This window comes from Choloepus didactylus, chromosome 8 (genome assembly GCF_015220235.1).
Source record: "Choloepus didactylus isolate mChoDid1 chromosome 8, mChoDid1.pri, whole genome shotgun sequence".
NCBI lineage: Eukaryota > Metazoa > Chordata > Mammalia > Pilosa > Megalonychidae > Choloepus > Choloepus didactylus.
In genome coordinates this window covers 126,030,013-126,057,398 of record NC_051314.1, presented here as the reverse complement: position 1 = coordinate 126,057,398, position 27,386 = coordinate 126,030,013, and the positions used below count along the sequence as shown (strand labels likewise).

The following is a 27,386-nucleotide window of genomic DNA, read 5'->3' as shown; positions in this document are numbered from 1 at the left end:
TATATATATATTGACATTTTTATTGTGGTAGCAATATATAACATTTCCCATTTTAACCACTTTCAAGTACACAATTCAGTGGTGTAAATCACATTCACAACGTTGTGCTACCCTCGCCACCACATCCGTCTGCTTTCCGGATCTGGCACGCTGCTGGCCACTGCTGTCCCCAGCCCCAGCTCTGCCCGGCTGTCCTCTCCGCGGCCTGCCCCAGGGCGGCCCCTCTCGGCCAGCTGGCGCTCCCGCCTCCGAAGCAGGGAGGAGGCCCCAGTTCCGGCGGCCGCCGCCCTCACGTGCTTTCCCGGCCGCCCCTCCCGCCCCGCGTCGAGGCAGCCAAGCCTGTTCCTCTTCCCGATTGCGACAGACGAGACTCGGCTCCCAGCGCTCCCTGTCCCCGCCCCGCCGCCGGCTCGCTCCACTCCCACTTCCTGAGCCCCGCGGCTGGAGCCCTGGAGGCCAGGCCGCTCCTGGCCCCCAGGGGCACGTCGGCCCCGAGTCCCGTCCCGGCCCCTGGGCTCGGGACGCTGCCGACCGCACTGCCCAGGCCGCCGCGGCCTCGCGCCTCCCTCCCGGGCCTCCACCCGCCCGGCCGCCATGCGCCTGCCTTGGGCCGCCTCTCCCCGCGGCCTGGCCTGGGGGCCCCTGGCGCTGGGCCTCTGCGGGCTCCTGGCGGTGTCCCAGCCCCGACTGGTGAGGGCGTTGTGCAGGCGGCCGCGGCGCGGGCGAGGGTGGGGAACGGGGGTCTGCCAGGCCTTCCCGCTCGTCCCTCCCAAACTGGCCTCCGGTGAAGGAAGGTCTTTCCTCACCTCCACGTCCCCTTGAAGGTGCCCCCGTACCGTGCGGAGAACCAAACCTGCCAGGACCAGGAGAAGGAGTACTACGAGCCCAAGCACCGGGTCTGCTGTTCCCGCTGCCCCCCAGGTGAGAGGTGATGGCCGGAGGAAGCCAGGGGCAGGGAGAGGGGTTCCGGGGTCTCCTGCTGCCTCCCAGGAGAACGAGCTGGCAGAGACAAGACAGAGAAACACCGGCATCCCTCATGGGTAGGCACCCAGATTTGCCCCCTTCCCCGGGCCTCCTTGCTCTCTGTCCCACTGAGAGGTAGCTGGAGGGCCATCCAGAGGAGACCCAGGGATGGGCGAGGTCACAGCAAGTGACAGAGGCCGGAGAGGAATCCCAGTCTCCTGACATTCCTACTGCCCCTCACACCCAAGGCACATACATCACAACCGAATGCAGCCGCAGCCAGGACACGGTTTGTTCTGACTGTGCCGAAAATTCCTACAATGAGCACTGGAACCACCTCCTCAATTGCCAGCTGTGCCGCCCCTGTGACGAGGGTGAGTGGGGATGCACCTGGGGAGGGTGGAGGTCTCCGGGCACGTAGCCCCTCTGCTGAGCTCTGCCCTCTCCCCACCAGTGCTGGGCCTCAGGGAGACCGCGCCTTGCACTACAAAGCAGAAAACACAGTGCCACTGCCAGCCAGGAATGTTCTGTGCCCACTGGGACCAGGAGTGTGTGTTCTGCGAGTCACTCTTTAGCTGCCCACCTGGCACAGAAGCGGAGCTTGAAGGTCAGAGGTCACAGAGGGTAGAGGGCAAGGAGGCTGGGTGTCCGTGAACTGAAAGGGGAGCAGGGAACCTGGTGCTGGCATAAAATGCCTCTTGCCATTCCTTACGGAAGCCTCCCAGAAGGGGTCTACAGGGAAATGGAATCAGGACACCGAGGAAAGGAGAAAGGTGCAGGGGCTCAGGAAGGGCTCCTCTGGGCATTGGGGAAGTTTGGGAAGCATGATGGGCAGCAAGGCTGAGATCAGGAACTGTGAGAGCTGCAGAAGATGTGGGTAGGTGGGTAGGCAAGGAGGGGGCCATCTGGCGGGCACACAGGATGCTTGCTTTGGCCCACTCACCCCCGGCCTGCCTTTCTCTTGCCAGGTAAAGTCGAGGAGGCTAACAACTGTGTTCCCTGCAAGGCAGGGCACTTCCAGAACACCTCCTCCTCCGGCGCCCGCTGCCAGCCCCACACAAGGTGCGTGCCCCCTTGCCCAGGGATGGAGGTCTCCCTGCTTCTCCCTCTCCTTCCCCCACCCTCCAAGAAGCCCATCCCCCGGGCTGGACCCTGCAGGCTCGCCCCTCCCCTCCCAGCCCTGGAGGCCCACCAGGTTGGGGCTCTGGTGGGCAGGAGCCTGAGGGGTCATGGGCCTCTCCTGCCTCCGCAGGTGTGAGGCTCAGGGCCTGGTGGAGGCAACTCCAGGCACCGCCCAGTCTGACGCCAGCTGCAGAAATCCGCTGGAGCCGCTGCCCCCCGAGATGCCAGGTGAGGGGCACGAGGGGCAGTCTGGGGAAAGACCTCTACTGCTTTCAGGCAATTTCCCCCACTTTAAAAAATGGGGGATAAAACAGGGATTAAATGAATCGTTCCCACCCAGAATTGGGGTAAGAAGCAAAGTTCCTTAAAGGGAAATTGTGCAGAATGTCTAGGCTGGTTTGCTTACACACATGCGCACACATACTCACATTTTGAGAGTTACAGATTGTACATACAGATTGTACGTTATATATAATATTATACTAAGGAACACTCCCACCCTGAGATGCAATTCTAACTGATATTACTGTCATCATTTTGGATGTGATGCCATCATTTAATCCATTTACCTTTTTATTAAATTACAAAGTTTAATTGTTGTAGAGATAATCCCACATTTTACTCTTTCTTGCCTATTTCTGTGGACTAATTGGTTTCCAGCCAAGAGAATGATTACAGGATATTTCTAATGACTGTAATTGTATTAAATGGGGATGAGTTTATTAACTTTTTAAAATTACCCAATAGTTATAATCATAGCTTTCATTAATTGGGAGTTTCTTTACTGGGTCGGATACTCTGGGACACTCTTTACATTCCCTAACTATTTGATCCTCTTAATGATCCTATAAAGCAGGTTCTGTTATTATCCTCATTGATGAGATGAGGAAACTGAGGCTTGGGGACTTGCCCGAGATCACCCAGGTGACCCAGGTGGTAATCGGGGTTACTAAAACCTGAACTTGGGTCTTTCTAACTCAAAGCCTGTGCTCTGATGCCTGCTCGCTGTCGAAAATTAGAAAATTCAGAGACGCAAAACCAAAATTCCCTGCCATAAACCTATCCGCTCTTAACACTTTGCTATATATCCTCCCAGAGATTTTTCTATGCATGTTGCTGTATGTAATTTTATTGCTAGAAAGTCATTTTTATGTTTTATGACCTGATTTTTCACTCAATATGTCATGAATGTTTTTTCTATGTTTTCTTATTTATGCTTGATTGGATTTCAAACACTACTGGATTTTAGAGCTGGAAGTTTAGAGAGTATATAAGCTAACCCCTCATTTTATATATGAGTAAAACAGATGCCCAGAGAGAAAGGACTTAAAATGCAACACAGAAGAACAGGAACCAAGGTGTCCGGACTCCTGATCCAATTTGTCCCCCTGCTGCCCATTCTTTACCCTCCTCCCCATCCTCCCCTTCTCTTCCCCTTCCAGAGCCCTCCCTGAGTGAGGGGGTGACACCCTTGCAACCCCTCCTCTCCCAGGCAGCCAGGGGCAGCGTTCAGAAGTGAGGCTCCCCCACTCTCCACCCTGTAATCGCCCCCAGGGAGAGAGAAGGGCGATCCCAGCTCCGTCTATAGTGGCCCCCCTGGAAGATGCTAAGTCCAGTGGAATGTGGCTCTCCCCTCTGGACCCTGAGCCTCCCCCTCCCAGTGTCGCCCCCTACCCCACTGCCAACCCTTCAAAGCTTTTCACCCATAAGCCTCCCCCCCCATTCCCTCATCTCCAGGCAGGAAGTTGCCTGCACCGCCCCCCGCCATCTCCGTGAGAGAATCCCCCCACTGTCAGAAGGCCTTCCCCAAGTCCACCTCGGTTCCCCTTCTCTGTAATTCAAGGGACGCTTCACCAATTTTGCCTTTAGTAACTGCAGTGGGGCTAGAAGGGATAAAGCTGCTCCCCCTTTTCTCTTCCTGGGTTGCCCAGAGAATTGGAAAGCTCCTCCTTAGGATCCTTCCCCTCTGCCCTTCTCGGGGTCATCATCCCCCTTCTGTCCACTGTCCCGGCAGGAACGATGTTGGTGCTGGCCGTCCTGCTGCCGCTGCTCTCCCTCCTGCTCCTTACCACTGTCCTCGCCTGCACCTGGAAGAGCCACCCCCCACTCTGCAGAAAGCTGGGTAGGAAGGAGCTGCGGGCAGGCGGGGAGGCAGACGGAGGGAATGCCAAACTTCTCCGGTGCCGACCCTTCTGCCCCCCACATCCTCAAGTTCTCCAGTGGCCTGTCCCTAGCATAGACATCAGCATCCTCTTCATCGAACCACTCATTCTGGGGCTGGAGCTAAGGGCAGTGGTGGCCTCTTCCTTCTGGGACCCCAGTGTGCAGCCACAAAGGCTGGATGTCCAAGGCCCGTGGAGGCCCTCACCCATTTCCTCTTCCATTGCAGGATTCCTGCTCAAGAGGCATCCTGAGGTAAGGGGGAAGGCCGAGAAGGCGGCATGGAGGGCCAGAGGGTATGGGGGAGCAAGGTGGGGGCAGCCAGGGAAAGAGTGTGCAGCTTCATTCGTTCAACATTCATTCATTCATTCAGCTCACTCAACTAAAATTTATTGAGCACACCAGGTACCAGGCACTGTTTAGGCACTGGGGATACAGCATTGAGTAAAACTAAGTACTTACCCTCTTGGAGTTTACATTCCAGTCGAGCAAAAATATGTATCAGGTGGTAATCATCAAATGAGGCAGGGTAGGGGGTGATAAGTGACAGTGGCAGAGGATGTAGGTATCTTACTTCAAACAGAGTGGCCAAGGAAGGCCTCTCTGGTAAGCTGATATTTGAGCGGAGATCTGAAGAAGTGAGGGAGCCAGCCTCAGGGATATCTGGGGGAAAGTGCTCCTGGAAGAGGGAACGTCCCCTGCAAAGGCCCTGAGGCAGAGGGCATAATGGGGGCAGGGAAGGGAGATGAGCCAGAGGTGGGAATTCAAGAATTAAAGAATTAAAGAAAGATGCGTTCTGGGGCCCATTCATTGGTTGGATCATCGTTGGTTGGATCAGTTGGTTCTCTGCCTCCCTCCTGCAGGGAGAGGATCCAAACACTGCTGCAAGCTGGGAAGCTCCAAGGCCCAACCCCCCTTTCCCTGATCTGGTAGAGCCACTTCTGCCCAGACCTGGAGACTTGGCCCCAGTCTCTGCCAGCATCCCAGCAGGCCCCATTTTGGAGGAAGAAGTGCCACAACAGCAGAGTCCTGTTGGCCAGGCCAGGGAGCTGGAGGCTGAGTTCGGGGAGCAGGGCCAGGTGGCCCATGGTGAGCCTGGGGCAGGCTGGCAGAGAGATGAGGGAGTGGGGAAGGATGTTGGGGGCACGCAGGCCTGTTTTCCTCAATGGTGTCCCCCCCCCCGGCCTCTCCCTCTGTCTCCGTACCCACAGGTACCAACGGCATTCACGTCACCGGCGGGTCAGTGACTGTCACCGGCAACATCTACATCTACAATGGGCCTGTTCTAGGGGGAGCACAGGGCCCTGGAGACCCCCCTGCTCCCCCAGACCCTCCATACCCCATTCCTGAAGAGGGTGCCCCTGGCCCTCCTGGCCTCTCAACACCTCACCAGGAAGATGGCAAAGCTTGGCACCTGGCTGAAACAGAGACCCTGGGGTATCACGCCATCTAGCAGGGAGCCCAGGAGACACTCTGTCACCCATGCCTGGTGATGTCTGGGAAAAGCAAGGAGAAGGGAAGCACTGTGGCACCTTCTCCCCTGGGGCTGCCCTAGGCACTCAGGATCCATGGGGGACCTGGGTAGGGCCACCAAGGGACAGAGTCCTAAGGGGCCGGGCCTCAGAGCCCCTGCCCAGAGCAGCGCTGGGCACTGGCTGGGTTCAGTACCCTCCGCAGGACTCTCACTGCGGCCTGAGCAAACCCAAGACCTCACTGCAGCCCTGCCTGCCCACTGGGCTGCACCAGCTCAGCTTGACCGGGCACATGGTGTCAACTGCTGCCCACCCTGCCACTGTCTGCCCTGACTGTGGCCCAGAAGCCGTCACCGGGACCTCTAAGGGCTTCGTGGTGCTCACCCCCAAGCTTCAGAGGCCCTGCGAGGGCCCACACTTCACATGGACGGAGGTAGATCTCATACGGACATAAGGTTATGTGGAAGACTCCCCACCCACCCCCACACACCTCCTGGAGGAGAGGAGAGGGGATCCTTAAAGAACAGGGATTTGGGGATGAGGTTTGTAAAGGGAAGAAAATGGCAAGTGTATTTAAAATTGTAACCACATGCAAATAAAAGAGGAAATTGCGACCCAGAAAATTTATTTGCTTAGGATTTATATAGAAACTCTGTTCTGCTGGGGCAATGTCAAAGGCAAAGGTCAAAACATTAAAATGCAATCCATCGGAGGTATATCTATAAGGGATTGGTCTGTGTGGTTCACCTAATGAAAATGTTAGCTAGCTATAGCTGGCGACGTGCAGGCAGGGTTCTAAATGCTTTACAACCTTATCTTATTTAATCTTCACCACAACTCCACTAGGCAGATACTATTTTTATTCCATTTTACAGAAGAGGAAACAGGCACAGAGAGGGTAAGTAATTTGCCCGATTCATTTGCAGATGGCAGAGCTGGGATTTGCACCCGGTTAATCTGACTCCAGAGGCCTCTTTAGTGAAAAAACTTCATGTACCACAACTTACAGAATTTCTGTGAATGGGTGGAATGGGTTGGCTTCCTCAAATAACCAGATCCTTTGCGTGTGATGCAGGCTTTAAGTCGTGGGTCAACTCTCAAACCTCCAGCTGCAATGCTAAGTGAAAACAGTTCTACAAGGTTGGTTGAAGGGAAAGATAATGCACTTTACATGTGAAATGTAAGAGGCCAAAGTTCACCTTCTGTTGGCAAAGTTTAAAATCTGGACCAGCTTCCTTCAGCTCTGACAGCTCTGTGATTTTCATTTTTTTTTTCTTTCTCTCTTTCCTCTTTTTGTTTAATTTTATTTTTCCCCCCAAAGAACTCGAGACCTCTTCAAGCTCTCCCATTAGTAAATGTCTGGGCCCTGAGAATTTACCTAATACGCAGCCTGGTAGAGACAAACTTAGCCTGAAGGATTGTTCGAGGAGCTGCTGCCAGCTGACTGCGCCTTCCATAAAAGGCCACCATCGTGGGTCTAATTTTAAGAACTCCGTTCCTGAGGCTCATCAGGATGGTGTGGCTGCAAAACACATACCCCAGGAGTTGTCTGATCCAACCAAGAGGATGGGTCATTTAAGGTTGGCCCTGAAAGTATTAGATCCAACTTTTTTCTGAGAGGAAATAATGGCGAGCTGTATTTTTAGAGAGTTAAATCCTCCTGTTCCTGCTAAAGCCAGCCAACATGAATCCTTAATCCTTGTTCCAATGCATTTAGATAAAAAAGAAAAAGCACAAATTTTATATATTTTTCAACAGAATAAAAGGAGGAAAAAATCTTTAAAGAAATGGAGCTGAGGTGTGGCTGCAGATGACATCATTCAAATTTAGAATTATACCTGCCCATGCTTAGTTTCCCAACGCTGAGTTAATACAGGCTCTAAGACACATTAAGGAGCACACTAAATTGAGGGGAGCTCCTTTCTAAAATGAAAAGCTGATAGAAAATTAAAGACGACTGCAAACAGACCCTAGATTGTCCCATCTTTAAAAGATGGAACCGGATTCACTAGTAATGGATAATAGGATAATTAAGTCTGAATCACACTAGTCCCTCATATGCTGTTTTTGAGAACTTCAGTCCTGCACCACACGGAAGAGAAAGCCCATAATGAGTCCATCCAGTGCCGGTGGGTGCAGAGAGAGCAGTTAGGGGCTAAGGCAGCAGTCCAGGAGAGCTGGGTACAGAGTGGTGGCAGTGGGAGAGGTGGGGGGTGTAGTCCCGGGGTAAGTAAGGTTTCCCTTTTCAAAAGAGGGAGTGGTTCATGATGGCAGCTGAACGGCCCCTTTCTGCTGCCTGCCAACAGACTCCCCACCTTCCCTAGGAACAGAGCCCCCTTTCTGCCCTAGGGCAGAGATTCCGTGGTCTCAGGATGGGAGGCCCCGTCCCCAGTCCCAGGTGTCAGTAAACCTGCCCCTTTGCCAGGAGTTGGTTCAGGATGGCCAGGGGATCCATTTCTGGCCAGTGAAATGTACAAGGACCAAAAGAGCGCCACTAGGAGAACGTTCTTGCTCTTCCTTGCCCCTTCTTTCTTATTTGAGAGATGTTGGTATGAGGGCTTATGGCTGAGCTTTGGCAGGATGAGGAGGGAACGGTGGAAGAAGAAAGAAACCTGGTCCTGGGGCGTCGCCGAGCAGCTGATGACTGGCAGTCAGTGCACACCTACTGCTGCGCTTCTTTTTATGAGAGGAAAACAAATCTCCATTGGCATAAATCACAGTAAGTCAGGTTTTCTTTTCCTTTTTAAGTTCTACTTTTATTTCCTCTTTTTGGATAGGTGATTTATCCATGTGGTTCAAAATTCAATAAGGATCAAAGAGTAAACAGCACAGGCTGTCTTCTGCACCTGTCCCCCAACCTCTTAATCCCCTCCGAGGAAGTAACCAGTGTACCTTTTTCTGATATTTTTCCAGAGACAATTGAAGCATAGTCAAGCAAATATATGCAATATATTCTTTTCCTCCTTTTTTCACAAATGGCTGCACACTATATTCTTCCCCTTTCCTTTTTCACTAATCAAAATAGTTTGGTCAGGATTCTATATCGGTACCCAAAAAAAACTGCCTCCAACTATTATATGGCTGTACATTTATCTAAACTCCTTTTGAAGATGTTTAATTCATTTCCAATCTTCACTATTTCAAATAGTTCTATAATAATAACCTAAGTCATTTTGCATATGTGGAAATATAGCATAGAAAAATTTGCTGGAAATAAAATTGCTGAATCAAAGTGTACATACATTTTATGTTTTGACAAATATTACCACATTGCTCTCCATAGAGATGGAACAGCAGCAGTTTTTAAGTGTCTGTTTCTATATATAAACACCAACTTTGGTGTATTAGCAAACATTTTGATACTTGCCAACCTGAAAGTTGAAAAATGTTATCAGTGTCATTTTTATTTGCATTTCTTATTGTGAGTGAAGTTCTTATGTCTAAAAGCCATTTGCAGCTTATTTTCCACTGTATGTTCAAATGTCTGCCTATTTTTCTGTTGAACAGTCCCAAATATTATTTCCTATCCTCAACTCATTTATGTATGTTTTTTGTTTGATAGATTTTATTTTTTAAAGCAGTTGTAGGTTTACAGAAAAATTATGCAGAAAATAGAGTTCCCATGGACCACCCCCCCCAAATCATTTCTTGAGCAATAATTTCTTTTTCTTCACTAATTTGAAACATTTCTGTTATCATAAACCAAATTTGTGTGTGAATTTGAATTTATTTCTGGACTTTATATTCTCTTCCATTAATCTTTCTTTTTAACTTGCCAGCATCACAGTCTTTTACTTGTTTTAGCTTTATATCTTAATATCTCTTAGGGCTAGTGCCTCCTTTTATGTTTCTTAACATTTTTAACTATATTTTCTTGTTTCTTTTTGCACATGAACTTTAGAATCAGCTTGTCTAGTCTCCAAAAATTTCCTATTAGTATTTGTATTGAAATTGCATTAAATTTATAGGTTAAGGATAATGGACATCTTCTTGCTGGTACATCTTTCAAAAAACATTAGAGCAGTTGTAGGTTTATAGAAACATCATGCAGAAAGTACAGAGTTCCCACATACCCCATCCCACTGCTAACACCCCCCTATACCCTTCTGCTAAGCAGAGTTGTATGGTTCCATGATGTAGGGGTCTTCTAGGCATTTACTCACTTTTATGTGATTATCAAGAAAAGAGTTACTTGTGCCAAGTAATATACCTCTGAGATCCTCCAATTACAAAGTGACCTCCAAAACACCTTTTTGAGAAAGTGGCTTGTTCAGTCATGATTTGTGCAGAAGCCATTCTGCACGTTCTTGTGCAGAGCAGCAAGATCCCAAAGGTACTTATTGTCATACCCAAGAGCAGAGCCTAAAGCCTCCCTTTGGGATCAGCCCTATTTGTCAAGGCTCTATCAGCATTGTCCAGTAGAACTTTCTGGAATGTATAGTCTGTTCTGTCCAATATGGTAGCCACCTGCCACGTGTGGCTAATGAGCACTTGAAATGCAGTTAGTGCAACTTAGGAACTGAAATTTTAATGTAATTTTAATTTATATTTAAATAGCTACATGTGGCTAGTGGCTTCTGTACTGAACAGCACAGTTCTATGTGGTCCATGGAGAAACCTGATTCAGTGAGCCTCTGGCTGCCAACAGCTGGGAAGGCAACTGTGGTTGTAGAAGAAGCTCAGGCTTTGGTGTTATATTCATTCATTCAGTCAGTCAATCAAATCTAAAATATTCACTAAGCACCAACTATGTGCTATACACTGTTTTATTTTTCAGAGAAAAAGAGCTGAACAAAGTTCTTGCTCTCATGAGATGAGGCAGATACTGAAAATAAATAAATAAGCAAAAATAAGTTCTATACTAAAAACTGAAATAGGGAAAGTGACAGCAACTAGATAGGTACTTTAGATTGAGTGGTCCTAGAAAACCTTCTTGAGGAGGTGACACCTGAGCTGATTACAAGAAGGAACTAGCTGCAGGAAGAATGTTCCAGGCAGAGGGAGTAGCTAGTGCTTGGAACATTAGAGGAACTTGGCGCCTATGAGCCTAGACTAGAATCTGTTGGGAGGTGGGGAGAGTAGTCCCAGCTGGAATCAGAAAGTCAGATCACATTTGGCTTCAAAAGCCAAGGTAAGGAGTTTGGTTCTTTTCTAAGTGCATGGGGCCATGAGAGGGTTTTAAGCAAGAGAAAGGCACAGTCTCCTTTCACGTTAAAAAGATCAATGTGGCTTCTATATGGAGACTCAATAATGGTGGATTATTATCCACAATAAGCCAATGGATAATGAATAATGAGTGGAAGCAGAGAGCCAGGTGGAAGGCTATTGCAATAAGGAGATGGAGAAAGGTGAATAGTTTAGGGATGTGCCTTGGAGTAGAATCAACAGAATTTATTTTATTGATGGACTTGAATCCCAGCTCCTATTCTGTGGCCTTGGATTACTAGTTTGTTAAACTAACGTTAGTTAACATTCAATAGATTAACATTCAATAAAATGTACCTGAGGATTTACTACATACCGGGCATGGGGGATACAACAGGAAGCAATACCGACCTGATCCCTAATCTCCTGGAGCTTGTAAAATAATTATGGTGAGATAAATGCTACAAAGGTGAAATGCAACATATAACCAGGGACTAATCTGGGCTTGGAGCGCAGGGAATCCCTCCCTGGGGAAATGAAAGATGAGACTGGAAGAATAAGTAAGGGATAGCTAAGTGAAGCCGGCTGGGGGAAGAGCTCTCCTGGGGGTGCAAACTGCAAGTGCAAAAGCCCCGTAATGGGAAGAAGGATTTGGCTGGAGCTTGGGAACAGAGATAAAACTGGACAAGTAGGCAAGCGACAGATCATTCCAGCTGATAAACTACAACGAGGAATTTGGACTTTACTCTCAGAAACCACTCAAGTGTTTTGTTTTGTTTTCCATTGTAGTTTTTATTCTCATTTATTTCACGTTCTAGTAAGCCATACTATACATATGGTAAAGTGTGTAAAGTATACAGACCTTAAATATTCAGCTTGAAGAACTGTTACCTAAGTATTTCCCCATATAACCATCCCAGAAGATACAGAACATTTTCAGCACCTTAGAAGAGGACACCATGCCCCTTCCTACTCAGTAATCCTTATTGCAGAAATAGCCACTATTTTGACTTCTGTCTCCATCAGTGTGTTTTGCCTCCATTGAACCACATATAAACGGAATCATACAGTATTGACTTTCTCTTGATCAAAGTCATATTTTTGAGAGGCATCCTTGTTGCTAGTATCGGTTGTTCATTATGTTTTGTTTTTGTTTTGAGTTTTTGTTTTGTTTTGTTTTTACTATATGAAGTTTCACTATTTGAATATACCCAAATTTATCTATCCATTCCCCTTGTTGTTTCCAGTTTGAGGATTGTTTCAAGTTTTTGGCAATTGTGAATAAAACTACTATAAACATTCTTGCACATATGCCCGGATTTCTTTTCTGTATCCACCTAGAAATGGAATAGCTAAATCATAAGGTAGGCATATGTGTGGTTTCGGTAAATAGTGCCAAAAAGTTTTCCAAAGTGATGGAAGTAATTTATAAACCCACCCACAATGTATGAGAGTTCCATTGCTCCACATCTTTAAAACTTGTTATTGTCAACCTTTTTAATATTAGTCACGCAAATGAGTGTGTTTCTCATTGTGGGGTTTCTTTTCTTAGTAGCCTTTTTATTTTAGAATAATTTTAAAATTATAGAAACATTGCAAAGATAGTACAGAGAATTTCTGTGTACGCTTCACCCAGCTTCCCTTAATGTAAACATCTTATTTAATCATGATACATTAGTCAAAATTAAGAAATTAACATTGTTGCAATACTAATGAACTAAGCTACAGTACAGACTTCATTTGGATTTCTTGAGGTTTTCCACTAATGTCCTTTTTCTGTTCCAGGATGCAGTCCAGGATACCACATTGCATTTAGTCATCATGACCCATTAGACTTCTCTGACCTGTGACAGTTTCTCAGTCTTTATTTTTCATGACCTTGGAAGTTTTGAAAAGTACCGGTCAGGTGTTTTGTAGAATGCCCCTCAATTTGGGTTTGTCTCATGTTTCTCATGATCAGAAATTGCCAAATAGTTTCCCAAAATGACCGTACCGTTTTGCATTCCCACCTGCAATGAGTGAAAGTTCTGTAGCTCCACATACTTACCAGCATTTGGTGTTACTGATTTTGTTTTAATTTTAGTAATTCTAGTAGACAAACAGTGGTACCTCCCTGTGATTTTAATTTACATTTCTCTAATGACAAATAATTTGCATTTCTTGAACTTCTTTTTATAAGCTAATTTGCCATCCATGTATCTTATTTGGTGAAGTATCTGTTTAAATCTTTTGCCCATGTTTTAATTGGGTTGTTTCCTTACTGTTAAGTTTTAAGAATTTTTTTATATATTCTGTAAATAAGTCCTTTACCAGATACGATTTGTAAATATTTTCTTCCAGTCTGTGCCTAGTCTATTCATTCTCTCAATATACAGTTTTTTTTTTAATTCTGATAAGGTCTTATTCATCAGTTTTTTTTCTTTTTTTTTGTTTATGAATTGTGCTTTTGGTGTCATAGCTGAAAACTCATTATCAAACCAAAGTCACACAGATTTTCTCCTATGTTTTCTTCTAGATATTTTGTAGGTTTACATTTTGCATTCAGGTTTATTAGCCATTATTGATTAAGTGTGAGGTGTGTGTGTTGAGGGCTTTTTGTTGTTGTTGTTCTGTTTTCTTTGTTTGTTTGTGCATGACTGTCCAGTTGTTTCAGCAACATTTGTTAAAAAGACTATTCTTTCTGCATTGAATTGCCTTTGCACCTTTGTCAAAAATCAGTTGGCAGTACTTGTGCGTGTTTATTTCTGGGCTGCCTGTTGGTTCCATTGATCTACGTCTCCGTCCTTTTGCTAATACCACACTATCGTGATTACTGTGGCATTATGAGTCTTGAAATTGGAAACTGTGATTCCTCCAACTGTTGTTCTTTTTCAGAATTGTTTAGGCTGTTCTTGTTCCTCTCCCTTTCCAGATGAATTTTAGAATCAGCTAGTTTATTTCTACAAAATATAAAATAAAGCCTGCTATGATTTTGACTGAAAACACATTGATTTATAGATCAAATTGGAAAGAATTGACATCTTAACAATGTTGAATCTCACAATCCATGAACATGGCACATCTCTCATTTATTTAGATATTTGATTTCTTTCATCAGTATTTTGCAGTTTTTCACAGACAATCATGCACATTTTTTTTACATTTATACCTAAGTATAAGTACTTCATTGGGGGCAAGGGGTGCCATTGTAAATGGCATTTTAAAAATTTCAAATCCCAATTTTCCATTGTTGATACGTGGGAATACAGTTGACTTTTGTATATTGATCTTGTAACCTGCATCCTTGCTAAATTCATTTATTAGTTCCAGGAAAATTTCTGTAGATTTTTTGGGATTTTTACATGGACAATCATGCCACCTTTAAACAAAGACAGTTCTATTTCTTCCTTTCCAATCTGTATACCTTTAATTTCTTTTCTTGCTTTACTGCACTGACTGGGATTTCCAGATAATATTGAAAAGCTGTGGTAAGAAAGGAAATCTTTGCCTGTTCCCAATCTTTATTCAGTCTCACCATTTAGTATGATGTTATTTATAGGATTTTCATAGTTTTTATTAACTTAAAGATGGTCCCCTCTATTCTTTTTTTTTTTAAGAAATTGTAAGTTTACAGAAAGATCATGCTTAAAATACAGAGTTCCCATATTCTACCCGCAACACAATTTTCCCTTTGTCTCAGTGCAGTAACTTTCTTACTATTGATGAAACATTATAATAATTATGCTGTTAACCACAGTCCATAGTTTACATTAGGATTCACTGCTGATGTTGTATAGTCCTAAGGTTTTGTTGTTATTGTTTTGGTTTTTTTCTTTAATTAATTTTCTTTATTATAGATGTTGTAGGTTTGTAGAAAAATCATGCATAAAATACAGAGTTCCCATATACCATCCTATTTTTAACACAGTGCATTAGTGTGGTACATTTGTTACAATTCATTAAAGAACATTTTTATAATTGTACTCTTAACTATAGTCCATTGTTTACAATAGGGTTCACTGTGTTGTACAGTACCATGTTGTGGTTTTTAAACTTTTTGTTCTAACAATGTATATACAACCTAAAATTTCCCTTTTAATCACATTCAAATATATAATTCAGTGCCATTAATTATATTCACAGTGTTGTGCCACCATCACCACCATTCATTACCAAAACTTTCCCATCAACCCAAATAGAAACTCTACAATTTAAGCATTAATCCCCCATTCCCTATCCCACCCTGGCCCCTGATAACCTGTATTCTAGATTCTGACTCTATGAGTGCACTTACTCTAATTATTTCATGTCAGTGAGATCATACAATATTTGTCCTTTTGTGTCTGTCTTATTTCACTCAACATGATGTCTTCAAGGTTTATCTGTATTGTCACATGTATCAGAATTTCACTCCTTTTAATGGCTGAATAATATTCCTTTGTATGTATGTACCACATTTTGTTTAGCCATTCATCAGTTGATGGACACTTGGGTTGCTTCTGTCTTTTGGCAATTATGAACAATACTGCTATGAACATCAGAGTACAAATATCTAATCGAGTCCCTGCTTTCAATTCTTTTGGATATTGTTGTAGTTTGCTAATTCTGCAGAATGCAAAACACCAGAGATGGATAGGCTTTTATAAAACAGGGGTTTATTTCGCTACACAGTTACAGTCTTAAGGCCACAAAGCATCCAAGGTAACTCCTCAGCAATCAGGTACCTTCACCGGAGGATGGCCAATGGCGTCCAGAAAACCTCTGTTAGCTGGGAAGGCAGCCGGTGTCTGCTCCAAAGCTCCAGCCTCAAAACGGCTTTCTCCCAGGACGTTCCTCTCTAGCAAGCTTGCTCCTCTTCAAAACGTCACTCACAGCTGCACTGAGTTCCTTCTCTTTGAGTCAGCTCATTTATATGGCTCCACTGATCAAGGCCCACCCTGAATGGGCGGGGCCACGCCTCCATGGGAACATCTCATCAGAATCATCTCCCACAGCTGGGTGGGGCACACTCCAAGCAAATCCAACCAACATCAAAACGTCTGTCCCACAAAACTACAAAGATAATGGCATTTGGGGGACACAATACACTCAAACCGGCACAGATATATATCCAGAAGTGGGATTGCTAGGTCATATGGTAATTCTATATGTAACTTTCTCAGGAACTACCAGACTGTCTTCCATAGCAGCTGCACCATTTTACATTTCCACCAACAAAGAATGAGTGTTCCTGTTTCTCTACATCCTTTCCAGCACTTGTTATTTTCTGTTGTTTTTTTTTTAAATAGTAGCCAATCTACTTGTTGTGAAGTGGTATCTCATTGTGGTTTTGATTTGCATTTCCCTAATGGATAATGATGTTGAATGTCTTTTCACTTGCTTTTTGACCATTTGTAATCTTTTTTGGAGATATATCTATTCAATTTTTTTGCCCATTTTTAAAAATTGGGTTGTTTGTCTTTTTGTTGTTGAGTTGTAGGGTTTCTCAATAAAGTCTGATATTAAACCCTTATTGGATATGTGGTTTCCAAATATTTTCTCCTATTCTGTAGGTTGTCTTTTTACTTTCATGATGAAGTCCTTTGACATGCAAAAGTTTTTAATTTTGATGAAGTCCATTTATCTATTTCTTCTTTTGTTACTTCTGCTTTGGGTGTAAAGTCTAAGAAACCATGGCCTAATGCAAGGTCTTGAAGATGTTATCTATAGTTTTGGTTCTTATATTTAAGTATTTAATTCATTTTGAGTTAATTTTTGGATATGGTCTTAAGGTAGGGGTCCAATTTCATTCTCTTGCATATCCAATTTTCCCTGCACCATATGTTGAAGACACTATTCTTTTCCCATCGAATGGACTTGGCACCTTGCCTAAAAATCAATTGGTCATAGATGTGAGGGTTTATCTCTGAACTCTTAATTCCATTCCAGTGGTTTATATGTCTGTCCTTGTGCCAGTATGACACTGTTTTGAAACCACAGCTTTGTAATAAGTTTTAAAATCAGAAAGTGTGAGTCCTCCAATTTTATTCTTCTTTTTCAAGATGGTTTTGGCTGTTCAGGGTCCCTTACCCTTCCATATGAATTTGATGATTGGATTTTCTATGTCTGCAAAGAAGGCCATTGGAATTTTTATTGAGATTGTGTTGCATTTGTAAATCACTTTGGGTAGAGTTTACATCTTAACATTTATTCTGCCAATTCATTTATTTAGGTCTTCTTTAATTTCTTTCAACAATGTTCTGTAGTTTTCCACATATAAGTCTTTTACAGCCTTGATTAAATTTATCCCTAGATATTTGATTTTTTAATTGCTATTGCCTCTTTCACCTTTGAAGGATATTTTTGTTGGGTATAGAATTGTGGGTTGACAGGGTTTTTTGTTTTTTTTTTTTCTCTTTTAGCACTTTAAAGATATTACTCTTTCTTCTTGCATGGTTTTTTACTAGAAGTCTGCTGTAATTTTTATTCTTGTTACTCTGTAAATATTTTTTTCTCTTTGATTTTCAACAGCTTGAATATGATATGACTAGATCTGGTAATTTTTTTTTTGGGGGGGAGGCAGTGGATGAAGTTGGTATTTATCCTGCTGGATGCTCTCTGAGCTTCTTGGATCTGTGGTTTGGTATCTGTCACCACTTTTGGATAATTCTAAGCCATTGTTTCTTCAAATATTTCCTCTTCCCTGTTTTCTCTTTCTTCTCCTTCTGAGATTCCAGCTACACGTATGTGAAAACATTTGACATTCTTGGATGCTCTCTTCTGTTTTGTTTTTTTCATACTCATTTCCCTTTCTGCATTTCAGCTTATGTAATTTCTATTGACCTGTCTTCAAGTTCACTGATTCTTTCCTTGGTTATGTTGAGCCCACTGATGAGCTGTAAAAGGCATTCTTCATTTCTGTTATCATGTTTTTATTTCAAGCATTTCCATTTGACACTTTCTTATAGTTTCCATCTCTCTGCTGAAATTATCCTCATGATCTTGCATGTTCTTTACCTTTTCCATTAGTCATTTTTTAAGTTGAATTGTTTATTTATTTAGAAAAAGTCTACACGTATTGTTTGCATTTTAAACAATAAATAAATGCCAAGAAAAGTGCCATTAGCTATAAGTGATTAGTTAAAGCCAAATCCACATTTATATTTAAATAGATGTTAATAATCATACAAACTAATAGTGAAAGAGGATAAAAACAATATTAATATTTTTATTTTAAAGAAAACCTCAGCATTGAGAATGAATCCTATTTCCTTTGAAGCTGATCACTTTCCTGTTAAAAAGAAATAATAAATACAACAGTATAAGGAGTACAGACAACTCTTCCTTCACACAGTGAATGAACTTGTGTGTTTATAGAATTCAAATAAATACTACCAAATTAAAACCTCATTCTCTCATTAACCTGTGAACATAATAAAGAAGTTTATTATGGTAAGTTCTTCTCTCAAGAAAAAATATGTTGCTCCCAAAGCACACCAATAAATATTTATATTAACGATCACAAGCATAAGTCATTTTAATTTAATCAGATACAACAGAAGAAAAAAATCATTTTTACATTAATAGATCTCTGTAGATAAGAAAAATTTGATTTACAGCTCATATTCCAACCCTAATTTGCCTTTGTCTTCAAATTTTGAGAAACAATATCATAAAGGACTGTTTTGCCAAATGTCAATCACAAATATATAACCAAGATGAATTTCAGGCACTTAACATAACAATATATGAGTCATAACAAACTTGCTGGTCACAGTACCACAGAACTCTCCAAAGAGTGAAGGAAATGACATTCCCAACCTCCCACATATTAATAAAATTTCCAAAGTCTCAAATACTTCATTTACTTTCCTGTGCCTCAAGACAGTATTAGTAAAAGACAATCCTAAACCCAGCTCCTGCTTTAAAATATTTGTATAAATCATGAAATGCAACATGTCTGTACAATCATAGCAAGCATTTCTTTAAGAAGACTAAGGGTAAATCTGTATACCAAACTATACCTGAGGAAACTTCAGATTTTTCAACTCAACTATTACCTTAAAAGTAATAAGCTTTCTTTTTCATTATGAAACAAAGAAACCCTCTGCAATTTCCAGGTTTTTAACAAAAACTGGAATTTTTAATTTAATATCACTTTAAAACATGCCCCTCTTTCAAGGCTTTGTCAAGTAAACTTCTTGTTTAAAAATACATGTATTTACTATGTTGCTCTACAATGTGTTGTGCATGCATGTTCAGATATTCCAAAGGAATGTTAAGTGGAACAATCACTTAAATGAAACAACACAAAAATGTACAATGAACAATTTAAGGACAGTTGTTTTTTATGTGAGGGGAAATCACAGTGTAACTGGAGGTTTTTGTTTTGTTTTTAACAACAAAATACACACACACACCTTTTCTTTCAAACCACTTTTTTTTTATATATATATATGACTGGGTTATCTATTTAATAGAAAAATCAGCACAGACTTGGCTATAACAGAAATGTTTGCAAGCTTAGAAAATACTGTTAAATTTCAAATAAAAATAAAATTTAAATCACTAAGTATGAATAAGATAATACCCTTTTAAAATGCAGTGTCACTTTCTATTTCTAATTTTATGTGTCAAACCACTTTTACCTAAGATAGCTATTTGCACCGCCTGCTTGATAACAGCCATATTGCTAGAAACATATAACCTGTATACCTGATATAGAGGATCCCATTATCAAAGACAATTAGCAAGTCTATAGACAACTTTAATCTGTATGAGACAGAGAGAGAGAGAGAAATAATTCCACAGTCGTATTCTCAAATTAACCATAAATTATTCCTGTGGGGAGAAATATACAATTTCTTACAGATGTAACATCAATCACAATCAGTATGTCATTTTGAAAAAACAAAATCCTGGGTGTAATAGAGAAGCTCTTCCATATTTTATATACAGTTTGAACAGTGTAGTGAGCAGATTAATGCTTTCCAAACAAAATTAAGAGCATTGAGTTACTAAAATTTATCTACACTAAATAGCATTCTTTAATTAATCAACTTTCCAGCTGACTTGATGCTCCACCAGCAGCCATTTCCTGAGCTGGGCAGGGTAGTCGATTTGGCTGAGCCTTTAGAATCATCTTCTCAGTCTGGCCAAGACATATATGGTCACTCAAAGTGTCACTTGAATCAGCTGCTACATCTTCAAGAGCAATTTTTGGAGGCTCCCAACCTTCAATCTCATCTGTTCTTTTATACTGTATATTCTGTTTTAAAATCAAATTGTCCTAAAATCCAGATTTCTTCTGTCTTCAACTCTTCCTTTAATCGTAAATTAATTCCCTTAGACTTGGGAGATGTACGTCTTTCGAGTAGATGTTCACCATCCTCATTAAACAGAGAAGTCACTTCCTTCCAACCTTAGACACTTGCTCTTTGAACCCAGGCGGCGGGCGGCAGCGGCTTCCCCTCCCGCAGGCCGGCCTCCTCCTCCCGGGAGGCGTCCAGAAGCACTCTGCGCTCGTTCAGCTTCCACAGGCCCCGGGGCGGGGTGGCGGGGCGCCGGCGTCCGTCTGCTCCCTCTCCCCGGCCGGGCGCTGGCGAGCGGGCGGCTGCGCGGGGCTACGGCTCCTGCGCGCGGGCTCCGCCGCTCGACGCAGCTCCAACTGCCCCCAGCGCTGGCTGCTGCCTCTCTTTCCCGTTGGCCTTTGACATATTAATCATCAGTACCTCAAATTCTATGTCGCGTGTCCTATTTGAATCTGGTTTCGATGATTGCTGTGTCTCTTCAGACGTTCTTGTCTTTCCCTTTGTATGCCAATTGATTTTGTGTTGACATCCTGTATGGGACAGTAGATACTGAGGTAAATATTTTTTATGCTTAGAGATGAACACACCTTTTCTTCTTCCAACCCCTTAGCGTGTGGGTCTAGTCAAGAGTCAGGCTGAGTCCAAATTCTGTTTTAGCTATGATTACCCTCAGTGCACCAGGAGCTTCAAATCCCTGCAATGATAATCTTGTTTTTAATCCCTTCCCCCTGTGACTTTCCCCAGAGAGCCTGGCTCTTGCAGCTCTCCCAGCTGTATCCCACTGTTATATTTGCTGGATGTCTGCTAATGTGGTGGGAAGAGGTGGGAAGGGGATGTGTTTGCTGATGTTATGATTGTCTCCATCTTGGGCAGGCACTGTGGACCTGGGTCTAGGAGTTGTGGCCTTCACAAGTGCTCCAGCCCCTCATCCAGATGTAACGCTGGGGCCCTCACAAGTATTGTTGCCCTTCCCCAGGGGAAAAGCTTCTTTTATTTCCCCTTGCTCCCCTCTCCCAATTTCAGGGCCCTCAGCCTGTAGGTTTTGATGACCTTCCCTTACCTATTAAGTCCTGTCTTTTCTGGAATTTTGGCAGCGGCTGATGTCCACTTTGCTCCCACCAGCAGCAGAGAGCTGGGGGTGGGGCTTTCTCAGGATCTCCTGTGGGTGATCAGTGGGTTTTCCAGAGGAAGATCCTGAAAGGGGGTGCAAACCTTTCTATTTGTCTGCAGCCCCCAGGAGCCCCACACTCTCCCAATAGCCCATACTAGGCCTTTGTGATAATGTATTTAAAATTTTTAGTTTAATCTTCTTACTCAAGTAAGCAAAGCTCAGGTCCTGTTTCTCCCTGCAGGTACCTGTCTCTCTCTCTAGACTTCAGACTAATTGTTTGCCCTGTGACTTCAGTTCTCTTATGGGTTCAAGAAAAGTCATTTATTTGCAGTTTTCCCAGCCATTTTATTACAGTATGTGTGGGAGCAGCACTTTTTCCAGCTCTCTACATCTCCAATTGAAACCAGATGTCCACTAAAGGGTTTTAAGCAGAGGAATGAAATGATCAAATGTGCAATTTTAAAATGCTACTCTGACTGCAGTGGGGAGAATCCATTAGTACCATCAAAAGGGGAAGGGTGTGGAGATATCAGCAGGGGGAGCCCCTGTGGTCACTTATGGAGGAGAGGATGATGGCCCAGAGGAGGCTGGCAGTAGTGGGCAGGGAAAGAAAGGCTGGATTCTGGAGATACTTAGGGATAGGATAAATAGAACTTTCTAACTGATTGAATGTGGGAAGTGAGGGAGAGGGGGGAAACAAGGATGACTCCCAGATGTCTGTCTTGAGCAACTGTGCGGTACTGATGTCACTTACAGAGCTAGAACGTTATAAAGGATCAACAATTTGATTATCTTAACATGTAAAACTTTTGTGTGTTGAAAGACACCACAAACAAAGGGAGAAAGGGAAGACACTGACTAGGAGAAGCTACTTATGCTTCATATAACTGACGAAGGATTACTATCCAGAATGTTAAAACAAACAAAAAATCTACAAGTCAGTAAGAAAAAGACAAACAACCCAACAGAAAACCAGGCAAGGAATATGAACAGCCAATTTACTGAAGAAGAAACCCAATGCCAAAAAAAAATTTTAAAAAGATGCCCAATCATTTAGTAATACATTTTAAAACAACAAAATACTATTTCACACTCATCAGATTTAACAAAAATTAAGAAATCTGGTGACACCAAAAATTCGAAGGAGCAATCAGAACACTGATGCATTGCTGATGGGAGTATAAAAGGATAAAATCATTTCAGAGAGCAATTTGGCCATATTTTGTAAAAGTTACACATTCCTACCTACCATGAGCATTTCATTTTAGGTATATGTAATCTAGAGAAACTCTTGTTCGTGTGCACAAAGAAACATGCAAGAATTTTCATCTGGGCATTGTTTTATAATAGCAAAAGAATAAAATCCATGTAAGTGTCTAACAATAGAAAAACGGATATATACATTGTGATATATTCATGCAATGTAATATAATTACAATACAATAGTAAAAATGAAAGAACTAACATGTGTCCACATGGGTAAATTTATACACACACACACACACACAGAGCACAAAAAAAGCTAGGAGGTAAAAAGATACATACAGCTTTTAAATGAAATTTTTAAACAGGCAAAATATATCTAGGTTATTGAAATATTTGTAGAAAAGGTATTAAAATATGCAGAAAACAATGAAACTAAATTCAGGATACTGGCTACTTCTGGAGAGAAAGAGAAGGGAAAGAGTATACAAAGGGCCTCAACTTTATACATAATGTTTCATTTTTTAAGCTGAGTCATGGTTACATGTATAATTATTCATCTACACTTTTCCGTATGCCAGAAATATTTCATTCCAAAATACTTTTGAAAAGAAAACAGTAGAAAACTTCCAGCTTCCAGTAATAACAGACTAGGATTTTCAGTCCAAATCTCTACTGAAAGAAATTAAAAATAATGGATTTTTTATTTTATCATGGAAAAGGCAACAAAGAGTTGGCAGGATGGTAAGGAATTATCCAGGCAAAATCTAAGAGACAGTGAGAATCCAGACACACAGAAGGCAAAAGCCTTGAACCCTCACCCCACAAAAAAGGCTATCCAAATAGGTAAAAAACACATAAAAAGATGTTCAACCTCATTAGACTTCAGAGCAATACAAATAAAACCACAGACTATCCAACCAACAGATTGACAAAAATGCAAAGTCTGACAGTACTAAAAGTCCTTAAGTGTCTGAAAGTAATTGGGACTTCATACACTGCCCAGGGAGAGTAAATTGGTTCAATTTATATGGAATTCAGTTTGGCATTATCTCGTAAAGCAGGCAATATTATCTGACCAAGCAAGTGAACTCCTAAGTATATACCCAGAGCCATATGCATATAATTACCAGGATGCATGTATAAGACGGTCAATAGAAGCAGTGTTCATACTAGTTAAAAATTGGAAATAAACCAGATGTTCATCATGATAAATAATAGTTTAGTCACACAACAGAACGCAATATAGTAGTGATAATGTACAAACTATGGTGAAACATGGCAATAAGCTCAAATCTCATTAACATTTTGTTAAAAAAAGAAGCAAAACAGAAACCATTCCATTCATAAAGTTAAAAAAAACTACAAAACTAAACTACATGATTTAAGTTTGCATACATAGGTGGTGAAACTAATATAACAAAAAGCATAGACATCATCATCACAAAAGTTGGCCTGGTTGTCACTCTAGGAAGGAGGAAATGGGTTATAATTAGGGAAGGGCACATGGTTGATTTCTGAGCTTCCAATGATGATCCATTTCCTGATCCAGTAATTACATGGTCATTTAACTTAAATACTCATTTAACTATTACATAAATATTTATGCAATTTTCTGCTAGGATGTATATTTTACACATAAAGTAAAATAAAAGGGAACAGATTTAAGTTATTTACAGTGAAGGAACTGAAAGATTCAGTATTGAGCATTTTTAGTATGAGGTGCCTTTGAAACAACCAAATGTTGATGCTGAATGGACTGGAGGCTTAAATTTGGGAGTCCTGGGCATAAAGATGATAATTGAAGCACAGAAGTAGAGAAGATCACCTATAGAATGAATGAGGGTGGAAAGAGAAAGGACCCAAGACCTGTAGAACTCCCAAATTTGAGATCAGGTAGAAAAGGAAGACCTGGCAAAAGATACTGAAAAGGAATAGCCAAAGAAGTAGGAAGAAAACCAAGAAAGTATGTCAGGAAAGAATACTTTAAGAAGAAGGAAGTCAATGGTGCTAAGAGGTAAAAAAGATGAGGACTGAGAAATACCCACTGGATTTCATAAAATATGGTCATTGCCTTTAGCAAGAGTGGATCCAACGAAGACATGGGGATGGAGTAGGATAAGGGCAAGGTGGGAGGCAAGCTGGACTACCATGTTGCACAACTCCAGGAATCACTTTTCCGCTTGTGCCCCAGGAGGTAGCATTTACATGGACTACACTATAATTGTCCCCCTAGAGCTGTGCAATGCAGAGACCCTGGTGAGGAAATGGAGCCCCGAAGAAAGCATTTGACAGCTCTCAGGCCTCACTGCCTATCCTCAAGCACTGGTCCACTGCTTACAAACAAGGGTGAACTTGGCCAAGTTCCTTAAACTTTTTTAAGCTTCAGGGTCCCAATCAGGAAAAAGACCAATGCAGTAAGACTGTTGTAGGAGTAAATGAACAATCTACATATAGCATTTGCCACAATGCCTAGCACATGGTGAGCAGTCAATAAATGTAAATTATTTTCTGTGTTACTTAGACAACTCTTTCAAGGAGCTTAGCTATGAAGGGAGGATATAAGGCAACAGCTGGGAGGGTAGGTGTTCTAGTTTGCTAATGCTGCTGGAATGCAAAACACCAGAGATGGATTGGCTTTTATAAAAGGGGGTTTATTTGATTACACAGTTACAGTCTTAAGGCCATAAAGTGTCCAAGGTAACACATCAGCAATTGGGTACCTTCACTGGAGGATGGCCAATGGTGTCTGGAAAACTTCTGTTAGCTGGGAAGGCACGTGGCTGGAGTCTGCTCCAGAGTTCTGGTTTCAAAATGGCTTTCCCCCAGGATGTTCCTCTCTAGGCTGCCATTCCTCAAAAATGACACTCTTAGTTGCTATTGGGGTGTTTGTCCTCTCTTAGCTTCTCCAGAGCAAGAGTCTGCTTTCAATGGCTGTCTTCAAATTGTCTCTCATCTGCAGCTACTCTCTCAGCTTCCATGCATTCTTCAAAGTGTCCCTCTTTGTTGTAGCTCCTCTTCAAAATGTCACTCTCAGCTGCACTGAGTTCCTTCTGTTTGTCAGCTCATTCATATGGCTCCACTGATCAAGGCCCACCCTGAATGGGTGGGGCCATGCCTCCATGGAAATTATCTCATCAGAGTTATCACCTACAGTAAGGTGGGGCACATTTCCATGCAAACAACTTAATCCAAATGTTTCAACTTGATCACCACTAATATGTCTGCTCCACAAGATTGCATCAAAGAATATGGCTTTTTCTGGGAGACATAATACATTTAAACCAGCACAGTGGGGATAGAATTGAGGAAAGGTGTTTCTTTAAGATGGGAAGAAATTGAGCATATTTAACAGTTTGGGGAAAAGCGGTAGTAGAGAGGGAGAAGTTGAAAACTCCAGAGAGAGGATAAGATAATCCTCTATGATCAATAGAACAAGATTCCTGAGTGGGTCACAAGGAATGGGGTGCAGAGCACAGGTAGAGGAATTACCTTAGACAAGAGGAGGGACCTCTGTCCTTATAAAAGAGGGAAGGGGGTGATGATGGGTGCAGATGCAGGTGTATTTATGAACTAAGTGGCTTTTACTTTTTTGGCAAAGATAGATGCCAAGTCATCTGTTGAGAGCAAGAGGATGAGATAGAACTTGGAAGTTTGCAAAGAACAGAGGAGGTCTGAATAGTCATTGATGGAGAGGAAGAGCAGGCTGCCAGAAGGATGCAGAATCACCAGGCGGGGTTGTGGGCTCTACCTCACACCATAAACAAAAATTAGCCCAAAATGGATCAAATACCTAAATTTAAGAGCTAACACTATAATACCCTTAGAATAAAACAAAGCTGTAAATCTTTGTGACCCTGGATGAGGCAGTGATTAATAGCTATGACATCAAAAGCACAAGCAACAAAAGGCAAAATAGATAAATTAAACGTCATCAAAATTAAAAACTTTTGTGGGCTAAAGGACACTATCAGGAAAGTGAAAGGACAATTCATGCAGTAGGAGGAAATATATGTAAAACATTGATCTGATAAGAGACTTGTATCTAGAATATGTACAGAACTTTTACAAGTCAATAATACAAAGACAAATAACTCGATACTTCTGGGACGATGGCAGAGTGGATGAGGGGGAGTGGGCTTCTGCTACGTGAAAGAAACAAGAGAGGGGCCAGAAGACGCCTGGGTCCATGGTTTCAGGGTGTGACTGGCCATAGAGGGACTACTAGAGTATGTGGTGGAGAAACATAGAAAAACAAAAAAACACAGAGAGATGGCACCTTGAGGAATGGGGTGAGTTTGTTTGACCAGGACTGCCACATGGAGCCAGCAGCGGAGAGATGGCCGATGGGTAAAGGAGTCAGCAGCGGCTCTCCATTCCCATGCACCCACCTTAGCAGTTTAGCTCTGCCAAATTATATATAAATGCTCAAATAATCCTGCATTTCCCAAGATAACATTATCAAGACAAACAAATGCCTCAAAGTCAACAGAAAATTATAAAGCACTTAAAGAATCTTGAAGACATAGACAAATGAACAAATTAAAAAGCCAGAAGAGTCACAAAATTTGGAGCAATTAATCAAAGAAGTACACACAAATCTCCAAAACAATTTCAACAAGATGGCTAAAGGCATAAAGGACATCAAGAAGATTCTAGAAGAGCATAAAGAAGAATTTGAAAGAGTAAATTCTAAAAATAGCAGATCTTATGGAAATAAAAGACACTGTGGGTCAAAATAAAAATATACCAAAGACATAAAACAGCAGATTTGAAGAGGCAGAAGAAAGAATAGGTGAACTAGAGGACTAAACAATTGGATGTGAAAGCACAAAAGAAACAATGATGAAAAAAATTGAAAAATATGAAATGGTTCTCAGGGAAATGAAGGACAATATGAAATGAACAAATATAAGAATCATTGGTGTCCCAGAAGAAGAA

General features: G+C 42.3%; 2 protein-coding genes and 1 pseudogene across 3 annotated transcripts in view; 1 reads left to right on the top strand and 2 right to left on the bottom strand.

The window, feature by feature from the left end:
- The first annotated feature begins 385 nt into the window (after positions 1-385).
- LTBR (lymphotoxin beta receptor) lies at positions 386-6,340 on the top strand. The gene is made up of 10 exons (XM_037846028.1): positions 386-690; positions 825-921; positions 1,212-1,337; positions 1,418-1,570; positions 1,932-2,025; positions 2,216-2,313; positions 4,100-4,207; positions 4,475-4,500; positions 5,109-5,334; positions 5,457-6,340. The coding sequence occupies exons 1-10, from the start codon at positions 595-597 to the stop codon at positions 5,696-5,698; spliced, it is 1,266 nt and encodes a 421-aa protein (XP_037701956.1). The 5' UTR covers positions 386-594; the 3' UTR covers positions 5,699-6,340.
- An 11,915-nt stretch (positions 6,341-18,255) lies between these two features.
- LOC119542930 lies at positions 18,256-20,437 on the bottom strand (annotated as a pseudogene).
- The window catches only part of VAMP1 (vesicle associated membrane protein 1), a 72,749-nt gene continuing 65,688 nt past the window's right edge, over positions 20,326-27,386 (bottom strand). Inside the window, exons 5-6 of one of the 2 annotated variants that reach the window (XM_037845613.1) lie at positions 21,192-21,325; positions 20,524-20,661 (exon numbers count right to left, since the gene is read on the bottom strand). In XM_037845613.1, coding sequence (XP_037701541.1) covers positions 21,195-21,325 — 131 coding nt within the window. In that variant the 3' untranslated portion in view covers positions 20,524-20,661; positions 21,192-21,194. Of the gene's footprint in view, positions 20,662-21,191; positions 21,326-27,386 lie in introns of both variants that reach the window. The other variant, XM_037845610.1, reaches the window with a different exon arrangement.

Excerpts from the sequence above, each read along its gene's own strand:
- LTBR (XM_037846028.1), top strand. The coding sequence starts at position 595 with ATGCGCCTGCCTTGGGCCGCCTCTCCCCGCGGCCTGGCCTGGGGGCCC. Across the intron at positions 2,314-4,099 it reads GCTGCCCCCCGAGATGCCAG|GAACGATGTTGGTGCTGGCC; the intron begins GTGAGGGGCACG and ends CTGTCCCGGCAG. Across the intron at positions 4,501-5,108 it reads TGCTCAAGAGGCATCCTGAG|GGAGAGGATCCAAACACTGC; the intron begins GTAAGGGGGAAG and ends TCCCTCCTGCAG.